General features: G+C 51.2%; 1 protein-coding gene across 15 annotated transcripts in view; it reads left to right on the plus strand.

Moving 5' to 3' along the window:
- PTPRA (protein tyrosine phosphatase receptor type A) overlaps positions 1-19918 on the plus strand; it is a 131534-nt gene that overhangs the window by 83829 nt on the left and 27787 nt on the right. For 3 of the 15 annotated variants that reach the window (XM_082315859.1, XM_082315861.1, XM_082315860.1), the window contains 2 exons: positions 18106-18184; positions 18619-18981. In XM_082315859.1, coding sequence (XP_082171985.1) covers positions 18106-18184; positions 18619-18981 — 442 coding nt within the window. The other 12 variants (XM_082315856.1, XM_082315862.1, XM_082315864.1 and 9 more) reach the window with 12 other exon arrangements.

Here is a 19918-nt window from a genome sequence, read left to right on the forward strand (position 1 = left end):
CTTCCCTTCCCTCCAGGTGAAGAGGTCTTTTCCCTTTGTGCTAAAGCAGCTTCCAGAGATGTTACTGCTTCTTCTGTCCCTCAAAGTGTCCGCGGGGGCAGGAGGAGAAGCGGTGGTGGGGATGTAAACCAGTCAACGGCAGCGGCACCATGTCGGATCTTGCGAGATGGTTTTTGTGGGTCTTATCTCCTTACCCAAATAGGTCAGGAGGAAAATGGTATTGGATTAATTCTGTCTGTACATAAATCTCATAGTCAGAGACGTGCTGGGGCGCGAGTCAGGATGGCTAGCCATTTATTTCTCATTAATTTTAATTCCAGTCCACGCCAGCAAGGATTACAGGTCACCCCACTGCTGATGTTCCTTGCTTGACTCTTAATAAGTATCTCAGCATCTGCCATTTATAACTGGTTCCTCCAGCTGGTTTAGGAGCATCCCACACCTGAAATGCCCTTCTGCTAAGAAAGGCCACCTGGAAAGAGCAAGGGCTGCCCCGCTTTTACCTGCGCTCTCCCTTTCCGGAGCGTGTCTTTTCAAGCGGTGCAAAATCTGCTTTAGGGGCTGAGCTGTGCCCGTTGTCTTCCCTGCCAGCGTTGGAGCTGGGAGGTGGTCAAAATTGCACTCAGGAGAACGCTGGCGGCCTCTGCAAAGTGGTGGCTGAGATGTGGGGGTTTTCCTTCAGCAAAGCAACCAACGGGCACTTCAGAGCTAAACCCTTTCTTGTGCTGCTCATGGGATAATCAGCGAATTGAGAACGAAGATGCCACCACATTTTCCAAAGCCTCCAAGTCTGCCTTTCGTATAGCTCATGCTCTGCACCAGAGTCGAAGATGGGGAGGAGTCAGCATCCAACCTTGTAACTGTACAAGCATCTATACGTCGGAACACAGGGGATATAAAGAGGATATAAAGAGATCCCATAACATCTGGAGAACTTGTGTTTTAAAGCCAGCTAAATCGCACCCAGAACCCGTAGGATGCCTGTAAAGCTGTGGGGGGAGAGGAGTAGAGGCTGGTTGGAGACCCCGTGCAAGCACTCCATCGTGCGGTTCACATTTATGTTAAGATGCTTCTGGAAATGACGTCTAGATTCCTGAAATGATTTGGAGACAGTGCTTTTGAGATCGGTGCCCTAACGTGAAGGTATTATTAAGGTGAAAATGACCAAAAATAACCCTATCATCAACTGACTACTCGTAACATTGCTCTTGCTTTGTGTACGTATTAGATGTTGCCCCTTTTCCATCTGTAGGACTCTGTTTTCAACCCTTGTGCACCTCCCAGAATGACATCTCCTACTCTTCTCCCTCCTGTTTGGTGCATCCTTGCTCTTGGTTACGGCAACGTTGGTGGGGGGTCTTCAAATGAACACTGTCCTCCTCTCCCCCCACTGCTGTACAAGCATGGGATGGCTTTGGGCACAACATCAAGGAATCATAGATACCAGGTTGGAAGAGACCTCAAGGATCATCTGGTCCAACCTTTAACAGCATCACTCACTTGGGATAAACCAAACCCATGGATAAATCATCTAGAAATGCTTCGCGTCTGATTTCGGGCAGGGCACAGCTCAGAGATGGATGAGTGTCACTGGAAGATTGGACTTGGTTGTAGTTTGGTTTGGACTAAGGGGAACAGGGGGGATTGAGCCAGGTTGGCCCCTGGTCTTCAGCAAGCTACATTGCATGGAGTCAGAACTGATGACACCAAGCTGAGTGGGGCAGGTGATTTGCTAGAGGGACGGGATGCCATCCTGAGGGACCTGGACAGGCTTGAGGAGTGGGCCCGTGTGAACCTCAGCAGGTTCAACAAGGCCAAGTGCAGGGTCCTGCACCTGGGTCGGGGCAACCCCCGTATCAGCACAGGCTGGGGGATGAAGGGATTGAGAGCAGCCCTGAGGAGAAGGACTTGGGATCCTGGTGGATGAAAAATGAGTAGGCAATATGTGCTCTCGCAGCCCAGAAAGCCAAGCGTCTCCTGGGCTGCATCCAAAGCAGCATGGCCGGCTGGGCAAGGGAGGGGATTCTGCCCCTCTGCCCCGCTCTGGGGAGACCCCCCTGGAGCCCTGCGTCCAGCTCGGGGGTCCTCAGCACGGGAAGGACATGGAGCTGTGGGAGCGGGGCCAGGGGAGGCCACGAAGATGCTCAGAGGAACACCTCTGCTATGAGGAAAGGCTGAGCAAGTTGGGGTTGTTCAGCCTGGAGAAGAGAAGGCTGCAGGAGACCTGATTGCGGCCTTGCAGTGCTTAAACTGGGTCTACAAGAAAGATGGGGATGGACTTTTTAGCAGGGCCTGTCGTGATAGGACAAGGGGCAACGGTTTTAAACTAGAAGAGGGTAGATCTAGGTTGGACCTAAGGAGGAAATGTTTTATGATGAGGGTGTTGAGGCACTGGCACAGGTTGCCCAGAGAGGTGGTGGATGCCCCATCCCTGGAAGTGTTCAAGGCCAGGCTGGACGGGGCTCTGAGCAACCTGATCTGGTTGAAGATGTCCCTGCCCATGGCAGGGGGGTCGGACAAGATGGCCTTTGAAGGTCCCTTCCAACTCAAACCATTCTGTGATTCTATGAAAACGAGATGAGTTTGTCAGGCCGGGCCAACGCGCCGCCAAATACAGTCTTGGTCTTCAGCAACAGACTTTGTCTTGTATTTGTGCAGCAACAAGCTGCTACAGAAAGCGCTCTCTGTTGTTGTGTGCGAGCTCCTGTACCATTTAATGCCTGGTTAGGGGGGTCTCTTATTTAACAGCGATACTGAGGAGCCTTCTGTGTATTATGCTCCTGGCCAGGGCGTGATGGAAATGGGTGTTTTTGTAGGAAAGCCGCTTTTCAAAGCCTTTTGAAAAGGCTGGGACAGCAAAGACTTTCAAAGATGGGGATGTCTCGGTTGCGATCCACTGCACTGCTATTGAAATTAAAATATTTAACCTGAATGGAGTGCTCCGTTGTTCCACATAGGTTTGAAATTAATTTAATTTAGCATAATTTGGATGGCTCTTTGGCCTAGGTGCCTAATACAGGGGCATTTGAGCTCTGTCGTAGCCTCTTAATGTTTATTTGAATATCACTAAAATTGAAGTGACTCAAGGTGGTATTTAACGCCTGCTTGGGGAGACCTTGTTTATTGGCAAAAAAACAGAATGGGCCATAAAAACCGAATTCCCACATTACCTTGACTCTGTTCTCTCTTTCATACGCATCCAGGCTGCGGTCATCAAGGAAACTTGAAAGTCCCTCTTTGTGCCTTTTTTTTTTTTTGCATGCGAAATGGCCAAGATGTATCGCTTAACCGCTGCTTACGTGCGTGCAAAAATATTTATGGTCCCAGTGCAAATAAAATCTCCAAACATTTCAGGGAAATCATTCCTTCCAGCAGCTGCGGTGCCCCGTCGTGCCTGATCGCAGCAGCCCTTCCAGGCTTTTGAGCAGCTTTTGGGCTGAGAATTGCTCCGCCGAAGGAGGGGAGAATTATTTTGGGGGGCTCTGTACTTTGACTGCAATTTGTCATGATGGGCGTTTTATTGCTATATTGCAGGAGGGAATAATTAATCTGACGATGTGTTGGTTTTCATGAAATTGCCTTTGCAAACTTGTCCTCTTTTCTAGCGCCAAGCTGCAGGTCAGGAGATGATGCTTGGAGATGATGGGGTGCATCCATCTTTGCTTTGGGGAGGGACCTCAGGCTTCTCCTGGAGCTCCAGCTGGAAGGGAGGAAGGTGGGCTGGTCGTGGAGGCTGGTGGCCTCTGGACCACCATGGCTCTGGTGTCCCCTCACCCTGCAGCACCTTGCCAGGGCTGTCAGCCGTGGCTTTCCTGGCCTTGTGGTCACTCGTGACCCCAGAGCCACTTCACTGCTGGAAACCCTTGCTGCAAAGCTGGCGGTTGTGTTTAGCAGAGAGGACACCACGGCCAAACCTGGTTCCTTTCCATACCACCGCTGGGGAAGGGGGTTTCTCTACCAAACCCCAAAAGCAGGTGCCGCTGCCTTAGTTAAGGATGTAGAAACCACAATGTGCTCTGCGGTTGCTTTTGGGGTTGATTTCACAAGAGAAATCGTTGCGGTTTGGGCTGGGGCTTTCCTTGAGAGGAGGTCCCAGCAGGACGTTCCCAACATCTGCGCCGTGGCTGTGTGGGCAAGGTGGCCAGCATTTCCATAGACCTCTTTGCTCTGGCAGAGCTTGCTTCTCCATCTTCTCCAGCTTTCCTCTTGCCGTGCTGGCAACGGTGCCGTCCAGCCCTGCAGCACGGATCATTCCCAGCAGCCATCTCCCGAGCTCGTGAGCATCTTAGCCGTCAGCGCTACGATAACCTCAAGGTTTCACCATGGAGGTCTTCGGTCGTGGTTCACCTCCTGCCCTTGCTGGAGCAAGACATGAAGCCCAGGACCGCAGAGGTTGGAGCAACGCATGGGCTTTGGTAGAGCATCGCCTGCTGCGAACACCAGCGTGCTCCAGCCGTTGGCTTGGGTTTAAGGTCCCCTATAGGATATTCGTATTTTAAATTCCATCCCGGAGGGAAAAACACAACAGGGCTGAGTGTCAGGTTATTTTCCCCTATCCGAGTCCTAATTCTTCCCTGTTTTTTTTTATATAGGGTGGCACCGGGATTCCTGGCTACCCGGCTGTGCCCAAAAAAAGGGCTGATTTCAACCTTAGCAACAGGGTATTTTTGTTTAGATTGTATTTATTCTCCTGTGAGAGTCATTGTTCTCTCCTGTGCCTTGACCGTTTCGAAGGCTGATGGTAAAAGCCCTCGCTGACAATAATACAATTGAGTTCAGCCTTTTGTTGGGGAGATTAAAATAGAGAATGAATTGTGAATAACATGGGAGGGCTAAAAGTTAGTCGTCCCAGGCTGTTGTTTAATCACTTTAAGGATAAGAAACTGCATTTTAATTCTATTTTTTTTTTCAGAATTACTGAGCATTAGATGTTGTGTTGGTATCTGCAGGGGCTTGTACCCACCCTGTTGTTTAAGATCGTTTCAGTTTGCATGATCTTGTGTCAGCAGGAAACAGGTTTGTAGCAATGATATTAGGTTTATGATAGGTTTATAGCAATACATGTATAATAGATATTAGCTTTATGATACTAGGTTTCTAATAGATTTATAGCTATATATATATATAAAAAAAATGTAGAAATATATATGTAATAGGTTTATAGCAGTACAATGACAGAAAATGCCAGGCTGGTTGGTGTGGCTCTAAGACCTGTGCATGCAGCATCGCTTCATCTTGAATGGGGACACCCCTCTTGGGCATGGAAGATGGAAAGGAAAATAGAGGGGGGAAAAAAAATGGATAGAAAAAATAGAGGGGGAAAAAAAAGATGGAAGGTGGAAATAGAGCCACCAGAGGCAGGGTTTGGTCCTTTTTCAGGAGAGTCGGTTGATGAGAAGGAATATTTGGGAGACTGAGCTGCTCGAAATGCCGGCAGCGTGGATGATAACGGGGATCGCTCCGCTGGCCCCGTCATCCTGTCCTTGCCGAGGGTATTGCAGCTGCTCTCTGGGCGCAGGCTCCTCTCTGCCGGGATATTTATGTTCCCGGTGAGCTTCCCGCTCACGGCAGCATCTTGAAAAGCTTCGCATCCCTCCTCTTAGCCTCTCTCCCCAGCTGCTCTTACCTGCAGTCCCCGTAATTGGCAATAATTTCCCTAATTGCTCACAAAAGCAGATGTTCTCTCTGTGGTCGCATCAAACTGCCTTATACTGTACTATATACATGAGCACACAGCATTAAAGGACTAATTCCTGTAAACAAGCCTATTAAAAGGTTAGAAATAATGCCTCCAACTAAAAACTCATCAATGGCAGCTGAATCCCACTGGTTTTATTAATTTCTTATTTGTAAGGTGGCAATCCTCGTCTGCTCGGGGCTGGGCTGCCCTCAGGCTTGGCCAGTTGATCGTATGTTGTGGGCGGTGAATGTCTTAGCATACAAGATCAGCCCTTGCATTGTTTCCAGCTCATAAATCACATTTATAGGTAATTAACACTACACCTAACACATCCCCAGTATTACCGGTGAATGGGAGAAGAGACCGGTTCATGCAAGAGTGAGGGAAACTGCACCTTTGAGACTGTAGGTGATGCTGCTAAAATAAAAACTGAATCCTGCTTATTTTCCTGCCTCAAAGGGGGAAAAAGGTGATTCCCCAATTCTTCTCCGAGCACTTTGCTTTTCACCCTTTGCAGAGGAAGGTTTATCGGCAGCGGTGCAGCGCCGATCCCGGGGCGGCCTGGGGAAGAGCCCTTACCCGAGTCATCGGCTTCATTGCCAGCGTTAATCCCCTGCACTACTCAAACCAGGAGCTGAGGAGGTGTAATTAGGCCGGGGGAGGGTAATTGCTAGGAGCTCCATCCAGCGGTTGGGGTAGCATTGCCTTCTGGAAAGCCCCTCGCTGCTGTTGGGCTGCCCTTTGCTGGCGGGTGCCATCGGCTCTTGCTGTGGATGTGAAGTCCCCGTCGCCTGTGCTACGGGAGGGCACAGCCCTGCAGCATTCAGAGCCTTTTTATCTATATAGTATTTTTTTTCTCCATTTATTTCTACTAATTTAAGAAGTAGGGACCGGGATACTTGCTATAAATTGGGATGGCCAAAGAGTGGTTGTTTCTGTTCTTATTTTCTGGTGGGTCCCATATGATCTACAATTGCTCCAGCTTTTAATACCTCCAGCAACTGCGTCAGAGCTCGCAGTGTTGCATTTTGATCCAAATTTCACCTGCGACCCGGATGAGAGCTTCAGCAGCCCTTTGCATTGCTTTATGAATCAGCTGCAGCTCTTTCTTGGACCAAAAGTTGTAGCTAAGGCTTCAGAAATGCCCTGTGCCGACGGGGAGGGATGTAAAGTGGAGGGGCCCTGCTGCGGGTCTGGGTCAGGGCATCGCAGCCCGATGGTCTTGGGCTGGAAGGTGCTGGAACCACTCGGCTCCGGCCCTTCCCCAGTTCAAACCCGAGGCCGTGCCTGAGCTCAGGGCACGGCTTGCACCAGCAATTTGTTTTTCAGCCTCTGCATCCCCGTTGGAGGTGGTGGCTCCTGGTCCTCCTCAGCGGAGCTGGCTGAAGTCAAGCAGCCGGGCTGTGCATCATGCGGTGGACCCGGGGGATGGAGAAATGCAGGGTCTGCCATTGCAGTAATGAATATTATAAGCTGTTAACTCAGTTTTGGTCCTTGGCCCTGCTTATTTGTCACCATTTCATCCTCTTGGTAGATTTGTCATCCAAGGAGAATGGAAAAATTAAGGCGGTTTGTGAGCTGACTTTTTAAAGCAGCATCGCTCTGGGTTTGCGGCTCCCGAAATACCTGTCAGGCCATCTTCCTATCGCCTGGAAATACGCTCCGGTATCTTATTTGTAGGTTGTGTTGAAAAACGCTTGTGTCTGGCAGCACAACTGCTCCCAGTCAGACTTTTCAGCTTGAAGCCTTCGGCAGAAGATGTGCCTCAAAATGCTTTTGGCACTGGAATAACAGAGTCGGAGAGGAAAACGTTTGTAACTCTGCTTCCCCTCGTTTGCAAACCTCATTTATAGACCCTTGCAGCCACTGGTAAAATTGTGATTTTGGTTCCTTTCTCTGGCAAACCGCGACAGAAACAGACACAGTTAATGCGAGGTGCAGGGGATGCATCCCTGGCCGCGCTCCGGCTATCGCCATTTGTACAGCATCCTCGACCCTTTTTTTCCATCCTAATACATGCAAATATATGTAAAGAGTAAAGACTGTTCCACCGAGTCTTGCACATTTGTTTAAAGAGAAGGAAAACAAGCCGAATTTACAGGGAATTTGCAAGCTGAATTTTAAGACCCGTGTATAAAAAGACCCAAAAAGCGGCTGGCAGCGGTCGCCGATGCTGACCGAGGCGATGCTTTCTGGCGTCTTTATTTTCCCTGCGCTTGCAATCGTAATGTCATTAATATGGAGCTTTTGGAGAACTGGAGTATATCCTAATTAGCAGCCTCTGATTTTTTTTCTAGTTTCATAATCAGTGATCTCGGCTACACCAGAAGTGTTACTGTGGCAACAGGGCTGAACTGAGCAGCGGTGCAGAATTACCGCAGGTAAATTGGTGATTTTACGGATCCGCGGCACTTTCTTAGCCCAGGCGCTGCTCCGTGGGACGGGCTGGCTGCTCCCCGCACCCTACAGGTGTCCCGGGCGGATTTCAGGGTAAGCACAACCAGCGATTAAGCTGCATGACCGAACGCATGCGTTTTAATTGGAGCTTAGCCTCTGTAATGAGATTTTAAGGCTGTCATGCGAATGATCCCCTCCGACACCTTTGTTTTAAGTAGGGTGCTCTCACCGCTCGCCGCCCGAACGCTCCGGCTCCTGGCTTGGTCTCGGCTTGGAGCTGGTCCTGCAGAAGGGGCTGAGCCCAAAAGCTGGGCTTTATTTTTTTTTAATGTGTTGGTTTTTTTTTTTTTTTTTAAACCTTGTTTCTCCTCCCCACGTACCGTTCGCTCGCTCTCCGAAAGGCATCTTGCTAGGCAGGGATGTTGTTAGGCTAAATAATGGCCATGCTTCATCCCGACTCCTCGCTCAAAAGCAACCGGTCCTTTACGTAGCCGGTGTACTAACTGCGCTCATGTTTTCTTTGTACATATTACACATGATGCTTGGGACAAAGAAGGGGACACCCTAAAATGGAATATTTAAAGAAATATATTCCTGTATGACTTGAGGTTTTTTTTTTTTAATTTATTTATTAATCCATTATTTTGAACAATGAGATGAACCAGCTTCACTCGAGCCTTGTGGGCAGTCACTCTCCGCTTCCCAGCACCACATTGCGGCTGCGATGCCCGTCCCATAGCCAAAAGCACACTGGGAGCCCATGGGTTTTGGTCTCGTACTAGCCAAGGGTTTTTACAAGCTCTGGGGGTGTTGCTTCGGCAGATCCATTTTCATTACCCCCAAAGGAGGTCTCGCCTCCCTCTTCCCTTTGCAACGCAGCTCCTGCCACCCCACCGACCCTCACCAGCCTGGCGTGCAGCAAAACCCTTGCTCCCCAGCACCTTCCTCCTGGGCGAGGCTCAGGGTCAGTCCTTCATCTTCATCCTCCCTGAGCTGACAGCTCAGCTCACCGCTCTCCTTTTTCCTACGACTTCACCTTCTCCCGGCTTTTACCTGTCCCGCCTTGATGCTCCTCGATGCCATGTCCTTTAGGAAGCCCTCTCCAGCTGGTCGTTCTCCATTGCTACAGGTCCAAGAAGCTCTTCATCCCCTTCTGTCTCCCTCCACAATTTATTCCCTCACCCATCCCAGTTTATTCTGCACATGGTGAGAGGTGCGAGAGCGACCGGCGCGTGCTCCCGCGATCGGACAGCCATGGTGCCGGCAGAAAAGAGTGGCTGAGGGCAAATTAGACACATCCTAATTATGAGGGTTATTAGGAAAATTATTATTAGGAAAATAATTGGGCGTATTTGTAGCTCTTCCCCTCCGAGGCACTCGGACAGCTTCCAGACGGTGACTCTGCTCGCTGCGCCGGCGGCACGGCCAGGAGCGCCCGTCCGTGCAACTCAGTGGGCAAGGACTGGAGATCATCGCGCGCCTCGGTCTTAGACAAGCCACCCATCTGCCCCTGGCATAGCCAGGGATGGAGCCTGCGTCTCCTGGCTTTTACTTCTGTATTTTTACCATAGCCCATCCAGTCTCTAGGCTCTATGTTAGTATTTGCCTCTTTTTAAATGTACAGAGAGACATTTCTTTCCTAAAAGCCAGGCAATACAGAAAACTAAGAACGGGCATGACGCAGCTACAGAGGACAGATATCCCGACTCAACATTTCTGCGTCTGTTTAGGAGCCTCAACTATTTTATGTCCAGATTATTTAAGCATCTACATTCATTGGTGTTTTTCTCTGCTTTTTTTTCGCTTAAAACCTCATCACTTTAATTTTCCTATCTTCTAACTGAGATAGTAACTCCCTGGTCTTGGGGCTCTTCTAGGAGGCTTGAGATGTTATCAGTCTTGAGATGTTCCAGGCTCCTTTGGAGGAGTCTGCCATGGGTTCATTTCCTCTGAGGAGCTTCGTGGCTCTGTGTTAGTGGCTCCTAGGAGGTGAGGGTTGTCTCGTACATGGCAGAGGGCTGTCGCAGCATGCAGTAACTGGTGCTTGTTCACTGAATGACGGCGTGGAGCTGGAGGGACACTGGTGGGACCCCCATGTATATCCAGCACAGTGTAGGGATCTCTGTCTCAGTGCTGGATATTACCTTACCCCAGTATGAGCTTAAATCCTGGCAGGTTTGCCTTCCAAAAAGTTTGCAGGACAGCAAATTACAGAATCCCAGAGTGGTTGAGGTGGGAAGGGACCTCTGGAGGACATCTGGTCCAACCACCCTGCTCAACCAGGGCCACCTAAACGTGGTTGCCCAGGACCTTGTGCAGACAGATTTTGAAGATCTCCCAGGAGGGAGACTCCATAACCTCCCTGGGCAACCTGTGCCAGTGCTCGGCCACCCTCGCAGGCAAAAAGCGTTTCCTGATGTTCAGAGGGACCCTCCTGTGCCTCCGTTTGTGCCCACTGCCCCTTGTCCTGTCACTGGGCACCACTGGAGAGAGCCGGGCTCCGTCCTCTCTGCACCCTCCCCTCAGGTATTTGTAGACATCGATGAGACCCCCTGAGCCTTCTCCAGGCTGAACAGCCCCAGCTCGCTCAGCCTTTCCTCATAGCAGAGGTGCTCCAGGCCCTTCATCATCTTCGTGGCCCTTCACTGGACTCTCCCCAGTATCTCCATGTCTCTCTTGCACTGGGGAGCCCAGCACTGGGCACAGCGCTCCAGGCGTGGCCTCGCCAGTGCTGAGCAGAGGGGAAGATCCCCTCCCTCCGCCTGCGGGCAATGCTCTGTCTAACCCAGCCCAGGGCACCGCTGGCCGCCTTTGCGTCAAGGGTGCGTTGCTGGCCCGTGGTCAACCTGGTGTCCCCCAGGACCCCCGGGTCCTCTCCTGCCAAGCTGCTTCCCAGCTGGGTGGCCCCCAGCACATGCTGGTGCCTGGGGTTGTTCCTCCCCAGGGGCAGGACTTTGCACTTGTCCTTGTTGAACTTGATGAGGTCCCTGTTGGCCCATTTCTCCAGCCTGGTGAGGTCCCTCTGGACGGCAGCGCGACCCTCTGGTATCTCAACAGCTCCTCCCCGTTTGGTGTCATCAGCAAACTTGCCGAGGCTGCACTCTGCCCCGTGGTCCAGATCATTCATGAAGATGTTAAACAGGACTGGACCCAGTAAGTTATTCTTAACTGTGGTCTCAAAGGTCCTTGCAAACATTCCTGAATTAATTAAACCTGTGTCATTCACCTAGGGAGTAAAAAAGCCTTTTTATGGTAGGTCAGGCTGAAGCACAGGGATTTCTAGTTTTCAGCGACAGAGGTAGGAAGGGAGCTTGGGGAACCTCCTTCCAGGGTCTGGCGGGTGAACACCTGATCCTCTCTACATCCACCCACGATGGTTTCACACATGTTGCTGCTGCCAGCGCGTGCCTTGAGAGCCTGTATGATCGGCGTGGGATAGACTAACATCTCGCTAAAGATGACCTCCGCGAGGAAGACTGATCCTGGTTCAGTTTTTTACATCATCCTAACAGTGCTAGCTATTTCTGGGCGCCCAGAAAGCCAGGTGGGAGTAGGGTCAGGTTCCCTCCGTGCACATATGATGCTGCTGCTCTTTGAGAGAGGACTATGTGTTGTCCCGTTGGACTGAGGGCCACAAAACAGTCCAAGAGCTGGAACCCCTCTGCTGTGAGGACAGGCTGAGGGAGCTGGGGCTGTTCAGCCTGGAGAAGAGAAGGATGCAGGAGACCTTTACTGCAGCCCTTCAGTACATAAAGGGGGCTTATAAGAAAGATGGGCACAGACTTTAGTAGGGCCTGTAGTGACAGGACAAGGGGCAACAGTTTTAGACTACAAGAGGGTGGGCTGAGGTTGGACCTAAGGAAGAAATGTTTTATGATGGGGGTGTTGAGGCACTGGCACAGGTTGCCCAGAGAAGCTGTGGATGCCCCATCCCTGGAAACGTTCAAGGCCAGGTTGGACGGGGCTCTGAGCAACCTGATCTAGTGGAAGATGTCCCTGCCCATGGCAGGGGGTTGGAGTAGATGACCTTTGAAGGTCCCTTCCAACCCAAACCATGCCATGAGTAAATATCGAGGTGCAGGAAAGGGGCGATTTGTTGCAGGTTGGGCAGGTGGAGAAAGCAAAACCCCAAGCCCTTACCGCAGGCTCGTCCTCCTCCTCCTGCGCCGTTCGGTACAGCGGCTGTCGCTCGTGTGGAAGCTGCTTGTTTATTTAAAAGCAGAAAATAAAAAGTGGATTTTTAGAAAGGGTGAATGGTTGCTGTGATTCATCTTTTCTGTTGAAGAGTGGAAAAGCAGAGGGTGGGGTGGGTGATGTTCAGTGACACATCAAAGGCCTCGTTTCAGCTTCGGAGACACATGCAAGGAATTAGTCACTGCGTCTTAGTGCAGCAAACCCCTTTTCCCTCCCTAAACTCAACAGCTCCTCTCCCCGCGGTGGCCACAGCTCTGGTGCAGGAGGCAACCTACACCCCATTAGCCACCCCAGCGCGGTTCGCAGCCAAAGCAGCTCCTTGCGTGATGTTAAAGAGAAGTCAAGGAGCCCCCCTGCACGACGCTTGGCCCCTGCGTGATTCCCCATAGGGGACCAAGCTTTGCTTTTCAGTGCGGAGGTCCCAGCAGCAGGGCTCATCCTGATCGTTGTTTGTACATCCTTTGCATCTCATCCGACGCGAGGGGTTTGGTGTTACGGAGAAGGGGAACCCCGTGTTGGTGAAATTGTTCTGCCACGGGACCAGCCCATGGGCAGCTCTCCTCTGCTGCGGATCGCAGCTCCAGCGAGAGGCTGGAAAACCACAAATGGGATTTAAAAGGAGGAAGGAGGGGGAGAGGGAACAGCAGGTTTGTTTTCCAGGGCAGCTGAGCCATGCCGATGGCTTGTTGCCACCAAAAAGAAAAAAAAAAAAGACCTTTTTCCCCTTTTTTCATGCTCACGCTTGCTCTCATCCTACTGTGAGCTGCTTCAAAGAGCTAACCGGTGCAAACGCTAACCTTGCTCCTAGTTTTGCCCTCTTCCCTGCCAAAAAAAAAGAAGAAAACTAAAGCATTTTTTATTTTTCACTGCGGTTGGGGCCAGCACAAGGCAGTCAAGTGCTCTTGGTTGAGCCGCTACATTTTAGCATCCTACTGATAGCAGCAGTGGTTTCTGGAGTCCCGGAAAGCCGAGCAGAATTTGGGTTGTGTCTCCTCCTCGCACACAGAAAAAGATTGCCTCATTTTCCAGGAATTAGGAATATGTCAGAGGTGGGGGTAAATCCTGCCTTTGATTGTGGATGGCTGTATCTGGGTAGGATCTGGGCAGTTTCTGCAGCACTAAATACTAATGCTTTGCTTTCTGGAAGCACGGGGAGGTGCAGCCAAACCCCCCTGCAGCAGCAGCGCACACAAGTCCTGTTTTTAAGCCACTTATTACTTTATAAAGAGTTTATTTCCTTTTTTCCCCCTGCTCCAGCATCAATCATCTTGACAAGATCCACTTATTTTAAAACATACGTCCTGCAGCCTAAAACCCAGCCTTTCCTATAGGAAGATCCCAAGCAGTGTACGGGAGAGCACAGTGCATATAGACTACATATATATATATACAAATATATTATATAGATATGTAAAAATATTGCTGGAAGCACCGGTAGCAGTCATTCAGGTTTGTAACCCTGATTTTTGAAAAGGAAGGTTTAAAACGAAGACGCGATGCCGAGCGTCCCGACCCGCCGGGGCAGCGGTGCCGAAGCCGGCTCCTTTCTCCTCGGCGGAGCCGGCGCCGTGACGTCAGGGTGTTTTTCTGCAGAGCTCGCAGGATGTTGCAGCCGGCCAAGAGCTGTGTTTATGTTGATAACATTACAAGTATTTCCTCTCCGTTTCCGAAACCAGCAGGGAGGGAGCCGAGGGGGAAGGGAGACTCGGGTTTCTGCAGCTTTGGGGTAGGACTCTCGAGGCCTTTTATGTTAAGAAGCGGGTAACGGCGTACCGCTGGCATTTATTTATACTGCATTTGGGAATAGGGAGTGTTTAATAGCAGGGGCTGGGAGCCGGGAGCTGGGCTGGCACAGCCTTCCCCTCGCGCAGGGCTCTTGCGTTTGCTCTCTGCTCCGGATCTGGTTTTAAGGTGATAAAGCGGCGCTGGCAGCTGATCGCCGGTCACAGGAGCAGCTCCCGGGGTTTTTGTGTAATGATCTGCACAGCGAGCCGTGGTGCTCTCGGGGCTGCCCGGCGTCCTGTTTCTTTTGACATTCACAGTAATAAAGCCATAAAAACTCAGGGTCCGCATGGACCACCTGCATCCAGCTTTCTTCACAAAAACGGAGCAAGGCTTGGGGAAATTGGGTCTTCTCTCCCCTCGCCAACCCTTTCCTCTTAATGCGATCCACTCAAGGATCAATGAACTTATTAAAAGTAATATCAAGGGGGTTGGAAAGGCAGGCAGCTGCCTGCCCACTGATGCAATCCCAGGGCATGGGAGCTGCGCTGCCGGCTCGGCGAAGGAGGGACCTGCATCATCCTGCTGTCCCGAAGGGGTTTCGCAGCCGGTACCCGTCGCTGATCCAGGAGCCGCCCTCACCTCTCATCCACGTGGCAGTCACCGTCATGGAAATAAAACCAAGCGCTTTTATTGTACGTGGGTTACTCCCCCATAACGGAGGGCAGAAAGAAGAGGGGATTCACAGCTTTTACTTCCTTCCACCCTCCATGTCCTGCTTTTGATGCCAAGGGAAAATATGTTGAGGATGGGGCAGAAGAGCTTCAGAGGCCAACAGGACATTCGGCTGTTGGCCTCAGGGAAGGGGTGCGGGGTCGGTATGGGCTAACCCATCCGTCTTTCCTTCCTTAACTCTCTCAAAAGGGCTCCAGGGACCATGGACGGGAGAGAAACCGGGTCCTCTGGGGTCCAGTCCCAGCTCTGCCACCCCTTTGCTGAGTGACCCTGAACAGATTGTCATTCCCCTGGTATGTGAGCTGTGCTGCAGGAGCTGGAGCAGCCCGCGCAAAAGATCCTTGAAGCCATTAAGAAAGGCTTGGAAGAGACTAAGATCTGTATGGTTTTCCAATGATCAGTTAATTACGGGTCAGGCGGTGAGGAGCAAGATCTCGGTGTGAGGAACCAGTAGGATGCCAACGCGGTGGGAGCATCCCAGTTAGCGACTGGTTTGTCTGCTCTCAAGGCAAAGTGCTACTGCAGAGCTAGCGCAGGTAGAGCTGTGGGAATCCCAAATGAACGGGATCCCAAATGAACGGGATCCCAAATGAGTGGAATCCCAAATGAACAGGATCCCAAATGAATGGGATCCCAAATGAACAGGATCCCAAACAAAGAGAAACTCTCGTTTTGAGAAATGGGGCAGGGGGAAGAGGAAAGGAGCCATATCCACCTACGAGAATGGCGTTTCTATACAAATATTCATCAAAACACAGCAAACAGTCACTTTTTTTCCTAGTAGTGTTTGCAGAAGAGCCAGGTCTTTCCTTTTACCTTGTTATTGTTTTCTTGTTGCGGTAGTGGTGGGTTCCCGACGAGGGAAGCGGTGGCAATGGCAAGACCTTGGTGCCTTCATCAGCCCTTGCGAGTTTCAGGAGCATCTCGGTGCCGCCGTTAGGTTCATTTGAAGATTCAGCATGGACTTGGGGTCCTTCTGCCTTTGCACGTGGGTCCGATAGCGAGGAGCACCCTATTTCTGTGGGTTTCCACAGCGGGATGCTCAAAGGATCCATCTCCTGCAGTGAGTTGCTTTCATTCTTGCTGGCAGCGCAGCTTCTTGTGCTTCCCAGTTGTAATTAAGCACGGGGAGGACATGAGCTCCCATTTCCTACACTGGGGGGGGTGGAAAACCTCTTTGGCTTAGGACCATCTCAGCTCCAGAGTGCGATTGCTTATTGAGCGGCCTTGGAGCAAAAGCCGACATCCTGGTGCACTTGCCGCTGTGCTTTTCCCCAAGCTCCGCCTGCGCTGGCTTGCCGTCAGCCCTCAAAACATGGAATCACAGAATCATAGAATAGTTTGGGTTGGAAGGGACATTTGAAGGCCATCCAGTCCGACCCCCCTGCAATGAGCAGGGACATCTTCCACCAGATCAGGTTGCTCAGAGCCCCGTCCAACCTGGCCTTGAACACTTCCAGGGATGGGGCATCCACCACCTCTCTGGGCAACCTGTGCCAGTGCCTCAACACCCTCATCATAACAAATTTCTTCCTTATAAGCATCGGGTTTTCTCTTCAAAGCCAAAACGGTTTAGACCAAGTGCATCTCAGCCTCTGGCAGGCGGTTGAACGAGTCGCATGGGGTGTGCTAAGCACCAAGAGTGGAGCATGTCATCGAAACCCTGCCGGCTGTGGGTTTTCTGGACACCCCACCCTGGAGCAGAGCCTCGCAGGAGGCATTGCAGGACCAGCCCTGCTCTCACCAAGTGGCAGGAGGACTGAATTGGTTCAAACTCATCCAGACAGATACTTTAACCGGTGGTGAAACCCTCTGGAAAGTTGTCTGCTCGCACCAGTGGGACCCCTTGGAGAAAGCCCTGCCTCAGGATTTGGTCGTGGAGGGAGCCGAAGGAAAGCTCTTATCTCTGGAGCTTGGTTTCCTTCTGGTTCAGGGTTTGTCTGACCTTTTGGTCACTGAGTAAGTTCAATTTTTGCCAGGTTTTCTTTCGGGGGGGAGGAAAAACATGTAAGTGGGTGGTGCTGGTGGGAGGATACTCCCGGGTGGGGTGGGGAGGATCTTGTATTTCTGATATCGTTTCCAGTGTGTTGATGACTTCAGTGTTGTCCCTTTGCCCAGAGTTTGGGATGGGTCTAGATGGAAGCAGATTTAAATAAATACAACGAGAACAAACAATACGAGATGTATTTAAGAGGAGGAGGCTTAGACTGCGTATCGGGAATAAAACCCTTTCTTGGCAGCGTGACGAGTTGACTTGGCGGCGAGATCTCGCAGCCTTCTCCCAGGAGATGCTGAAGATGCAACGGGACGCGTGACAAAAGCCCGAAGGACAGGAGAGAGTCGTACGGCAGCTGCCGGTCAGCGGCACATAGCAGAGCCATCTCCGAGCCCTCTCTGGGCTCGTAGCAGATGCGAGATGCTGGCCTGTCCTTGGGAGGCCCCGGGGTCTGGGGCTTGGCAGCTTTGGGCTCTCTTCTGGCCAGGACGATGACGTCTCACATCTCGCTGTCATTTGCCTCAGCCTCTGGACCCGTATCTGTTTGGGAGGAGATAACGATACCCATTTCTCAGGAGCTTTTTGAGGTCTACAGAGGAAAGAAATCACCATAAAAACCTTGTATTTAAAAGGGCTGGGGGAGAAAGCCTGGGGGAAACAACTCTACTGATGTCATCGTCCTGTAATTTTCCAGGACGTTTCCTCAGAAGGAACATGCAGTACAAGGAATGTGCAGCCTGCGCTTGCAGATGATCTGGGATTATTATTTACGGGTATTTGTTTCATCTGCACGTGCGGGGAACCTGACGGGGTTTGAATGGAGCTGAGCGGGGCCTTGTGCGGGCGTCTGCCCGCGCCCCGTAACAGGCAGGGGCTTCAGTGAGCCGGCAGCGATCCGCCGGGCACTGCCCGCGGGAGAACCCGACCACTCCTTCTTCCCTGCATCCGATTCCTGGGCATTTTGGATCGAGGTTCCTTGCCGTGGTCGTCACGTCTGTCGCATTTCAGTTTGCTCAAAGTACGCTCATTTGCAGACCGTTATATGAACACATTATTAATTTGCTTTAAGAGCAGGTACTTATCTTTGGTGCTCAGCTTCACAGCTCGTTCCTCTCGTGCTCTCCCACAGTTCACTCATTCCCTGCTTCATCTCTGGTCAACTTTGCTGGTCCACCAGACTGGGATCTCCCCATACGCCCTCCAGTTGGGAACATATCGATAAATCCTTCCCATCCACATGCCTGCAGGGACTCCAGCCACACGTTCACTCCTCCCTTCCAGCTCTACACACGCAAGATGCACAGCAGCGGCCCCAGTTTGAATTATTTTGGGATGATGTTGCACGAGGGTTTAAATGACTGTTCTTTGCTCTCTTCCCCAGGTCAACATGGATTTGTGGTTCTTTCTCCTTTTGCTCGGAAGTGGCCTGATAAGCGTAGGTGCTAACAACAGTACGACAGGTAAACTACACTCGTTGTCTCCTCTCTCTTGTCCCTAAACCATCTTTAGGATCAAAGGAGTAAGTGCTCACATGCTCGGTGACTTACCCCTTCTGCCCTCCGCTTAACTGTAATATGAAGTGTTAAAAATAGGGTGATGGGCTGCAGGTGCTCATAAATGGGATGTGCAGGTTTTACCTCTAGCAAACATCGATCCTCTCTTACAGGGGCTCTAGCCTTCATACCTCCTCGATATCTTAATACGTATTCAAGTCACCTGCTTTTATAGGATGTGCATCACCGTGCTGTGCAAAGCACTCCCTGTCCTTGGGAGCTGGGATTTTTTGGCCGTTTTATCCTTGTAGTTACAGTCGCGCAAATCTCCAGCATCTAAACCCTCCGGTGTTGCAGAAGGGTGTCTCATGGAGGTTCCCTTGTGCTTCCTCCTCTCGCAGAGCCACCCACAACAGTGCCCACCTCCCCCAGGAGTCCCACCAAAGCTCCTGCAGCAGGTCCCGAGAATGGGACTACGACGAGCGCAAACAGCCTCAACATTAGCACTCCAGTGACTGTTGCCACCGTGGCCTCAAAGCCACCTACAACCCCAGCCACCAGGATCTCCCCCAACACCACCGCTCTCAGCCTCAACACCTCCACCCTGGGGACAACCGTGTCCGTGCCTCCGGCCACCTCCCTGCTGCCCAGCGTGACGCTGTCTGCTCCGCGCACCACTCTCCCCACCACAGAAGCGGAGACGACGGAGAGGAATTTCAGTGCGACGGTGACAACGCAAGAGACCTCTTCTGCTGCCCATAACGGTAGGCATCTCCTTCACCCTTCTTCTCCAGGCCACCCTGCCTCCGGGTTTGTTTCTTTGCTTTTCTTTTGTTTTGCTGAACAAAAGGGAACGAGAAGACACTTTGGGGCAAATTCCACAGTGATACGAAATAATATAACTCCCTGAAGTGACCAGATCAGAAGAGATTTATCCTACCGAAGGTTTGGGCTTCTTGCCAAGATGCTGGGGCACCAGAAACCCTAGGAGCTCGTTCCGCTTTTGTCACAGATGAATTTCTTTGCTTTTTGTGGTTTCCGGAGTGTGAAATGGGGCTAGTGCTGCACAGCTCGCAGGTGCTGGCTGAAAAGTTGATCCGTAACGGGTCTGTGTAGGCAATAGCAATAAATCACTCGGGATTGCTGCTCAGCTGCAGAGCTTGGGTTATCCAGAGTGTTTCTGCATTTATTTGTATTTTGGTAGCCACCATGGGCTCAAGTCATGCTTTTTGGCACCGTACAAGCACGCACACAGCAAGGCAGTCCCTGTCCCAAAGGATTTAAGGTTTAGACTGGAGGTGGCCAACCAGGGGTGCGTGCCCCATCCCTGGAAATGCTGAAGGTCAGGTCAGACGGGGCTCTGAGCAACCTGATCTAGTGAAAGATGTCCCTGCCCACGGCAGGGGGGTTGGACGAGATGATCTTTGAAGTCCCTTCCAACCCAAACCGTTCTGTGATTCTATGCTTACATTATCAGTTTTTCCCCATTACTTGGGCTGCTTTAATCTTTGAAAGATCTGGATGAGCAAGAGTTGTCTCTGTTGCCATCCTGCTGTCATTCCCCTCTTGGCACATCATAAAAGTGGCCCTAAGAATGTAGAGTTTGGATGCTCAGTGTAGGTTAAGAGCAAAAATCAGGCAAAAAGAGGCTGAGGTGACCAGAAATCTTAGATGATCTGTGATTCTTCAGCCATGGTTTGC

The sequence above is a fragment of the Platalea leucorodia genome (genome assembly GCF_965183815.1).
Source record: "Platalea leucorodia genome assembly, chromosome: 6".
Taxonomy (NCBI): domain Eukaryota; kingdom Metazoa; phylum Chordata; class Aves; order Pelecaniformes; family Threskiornithidae; genus Platalea; species Platalea leucorodia.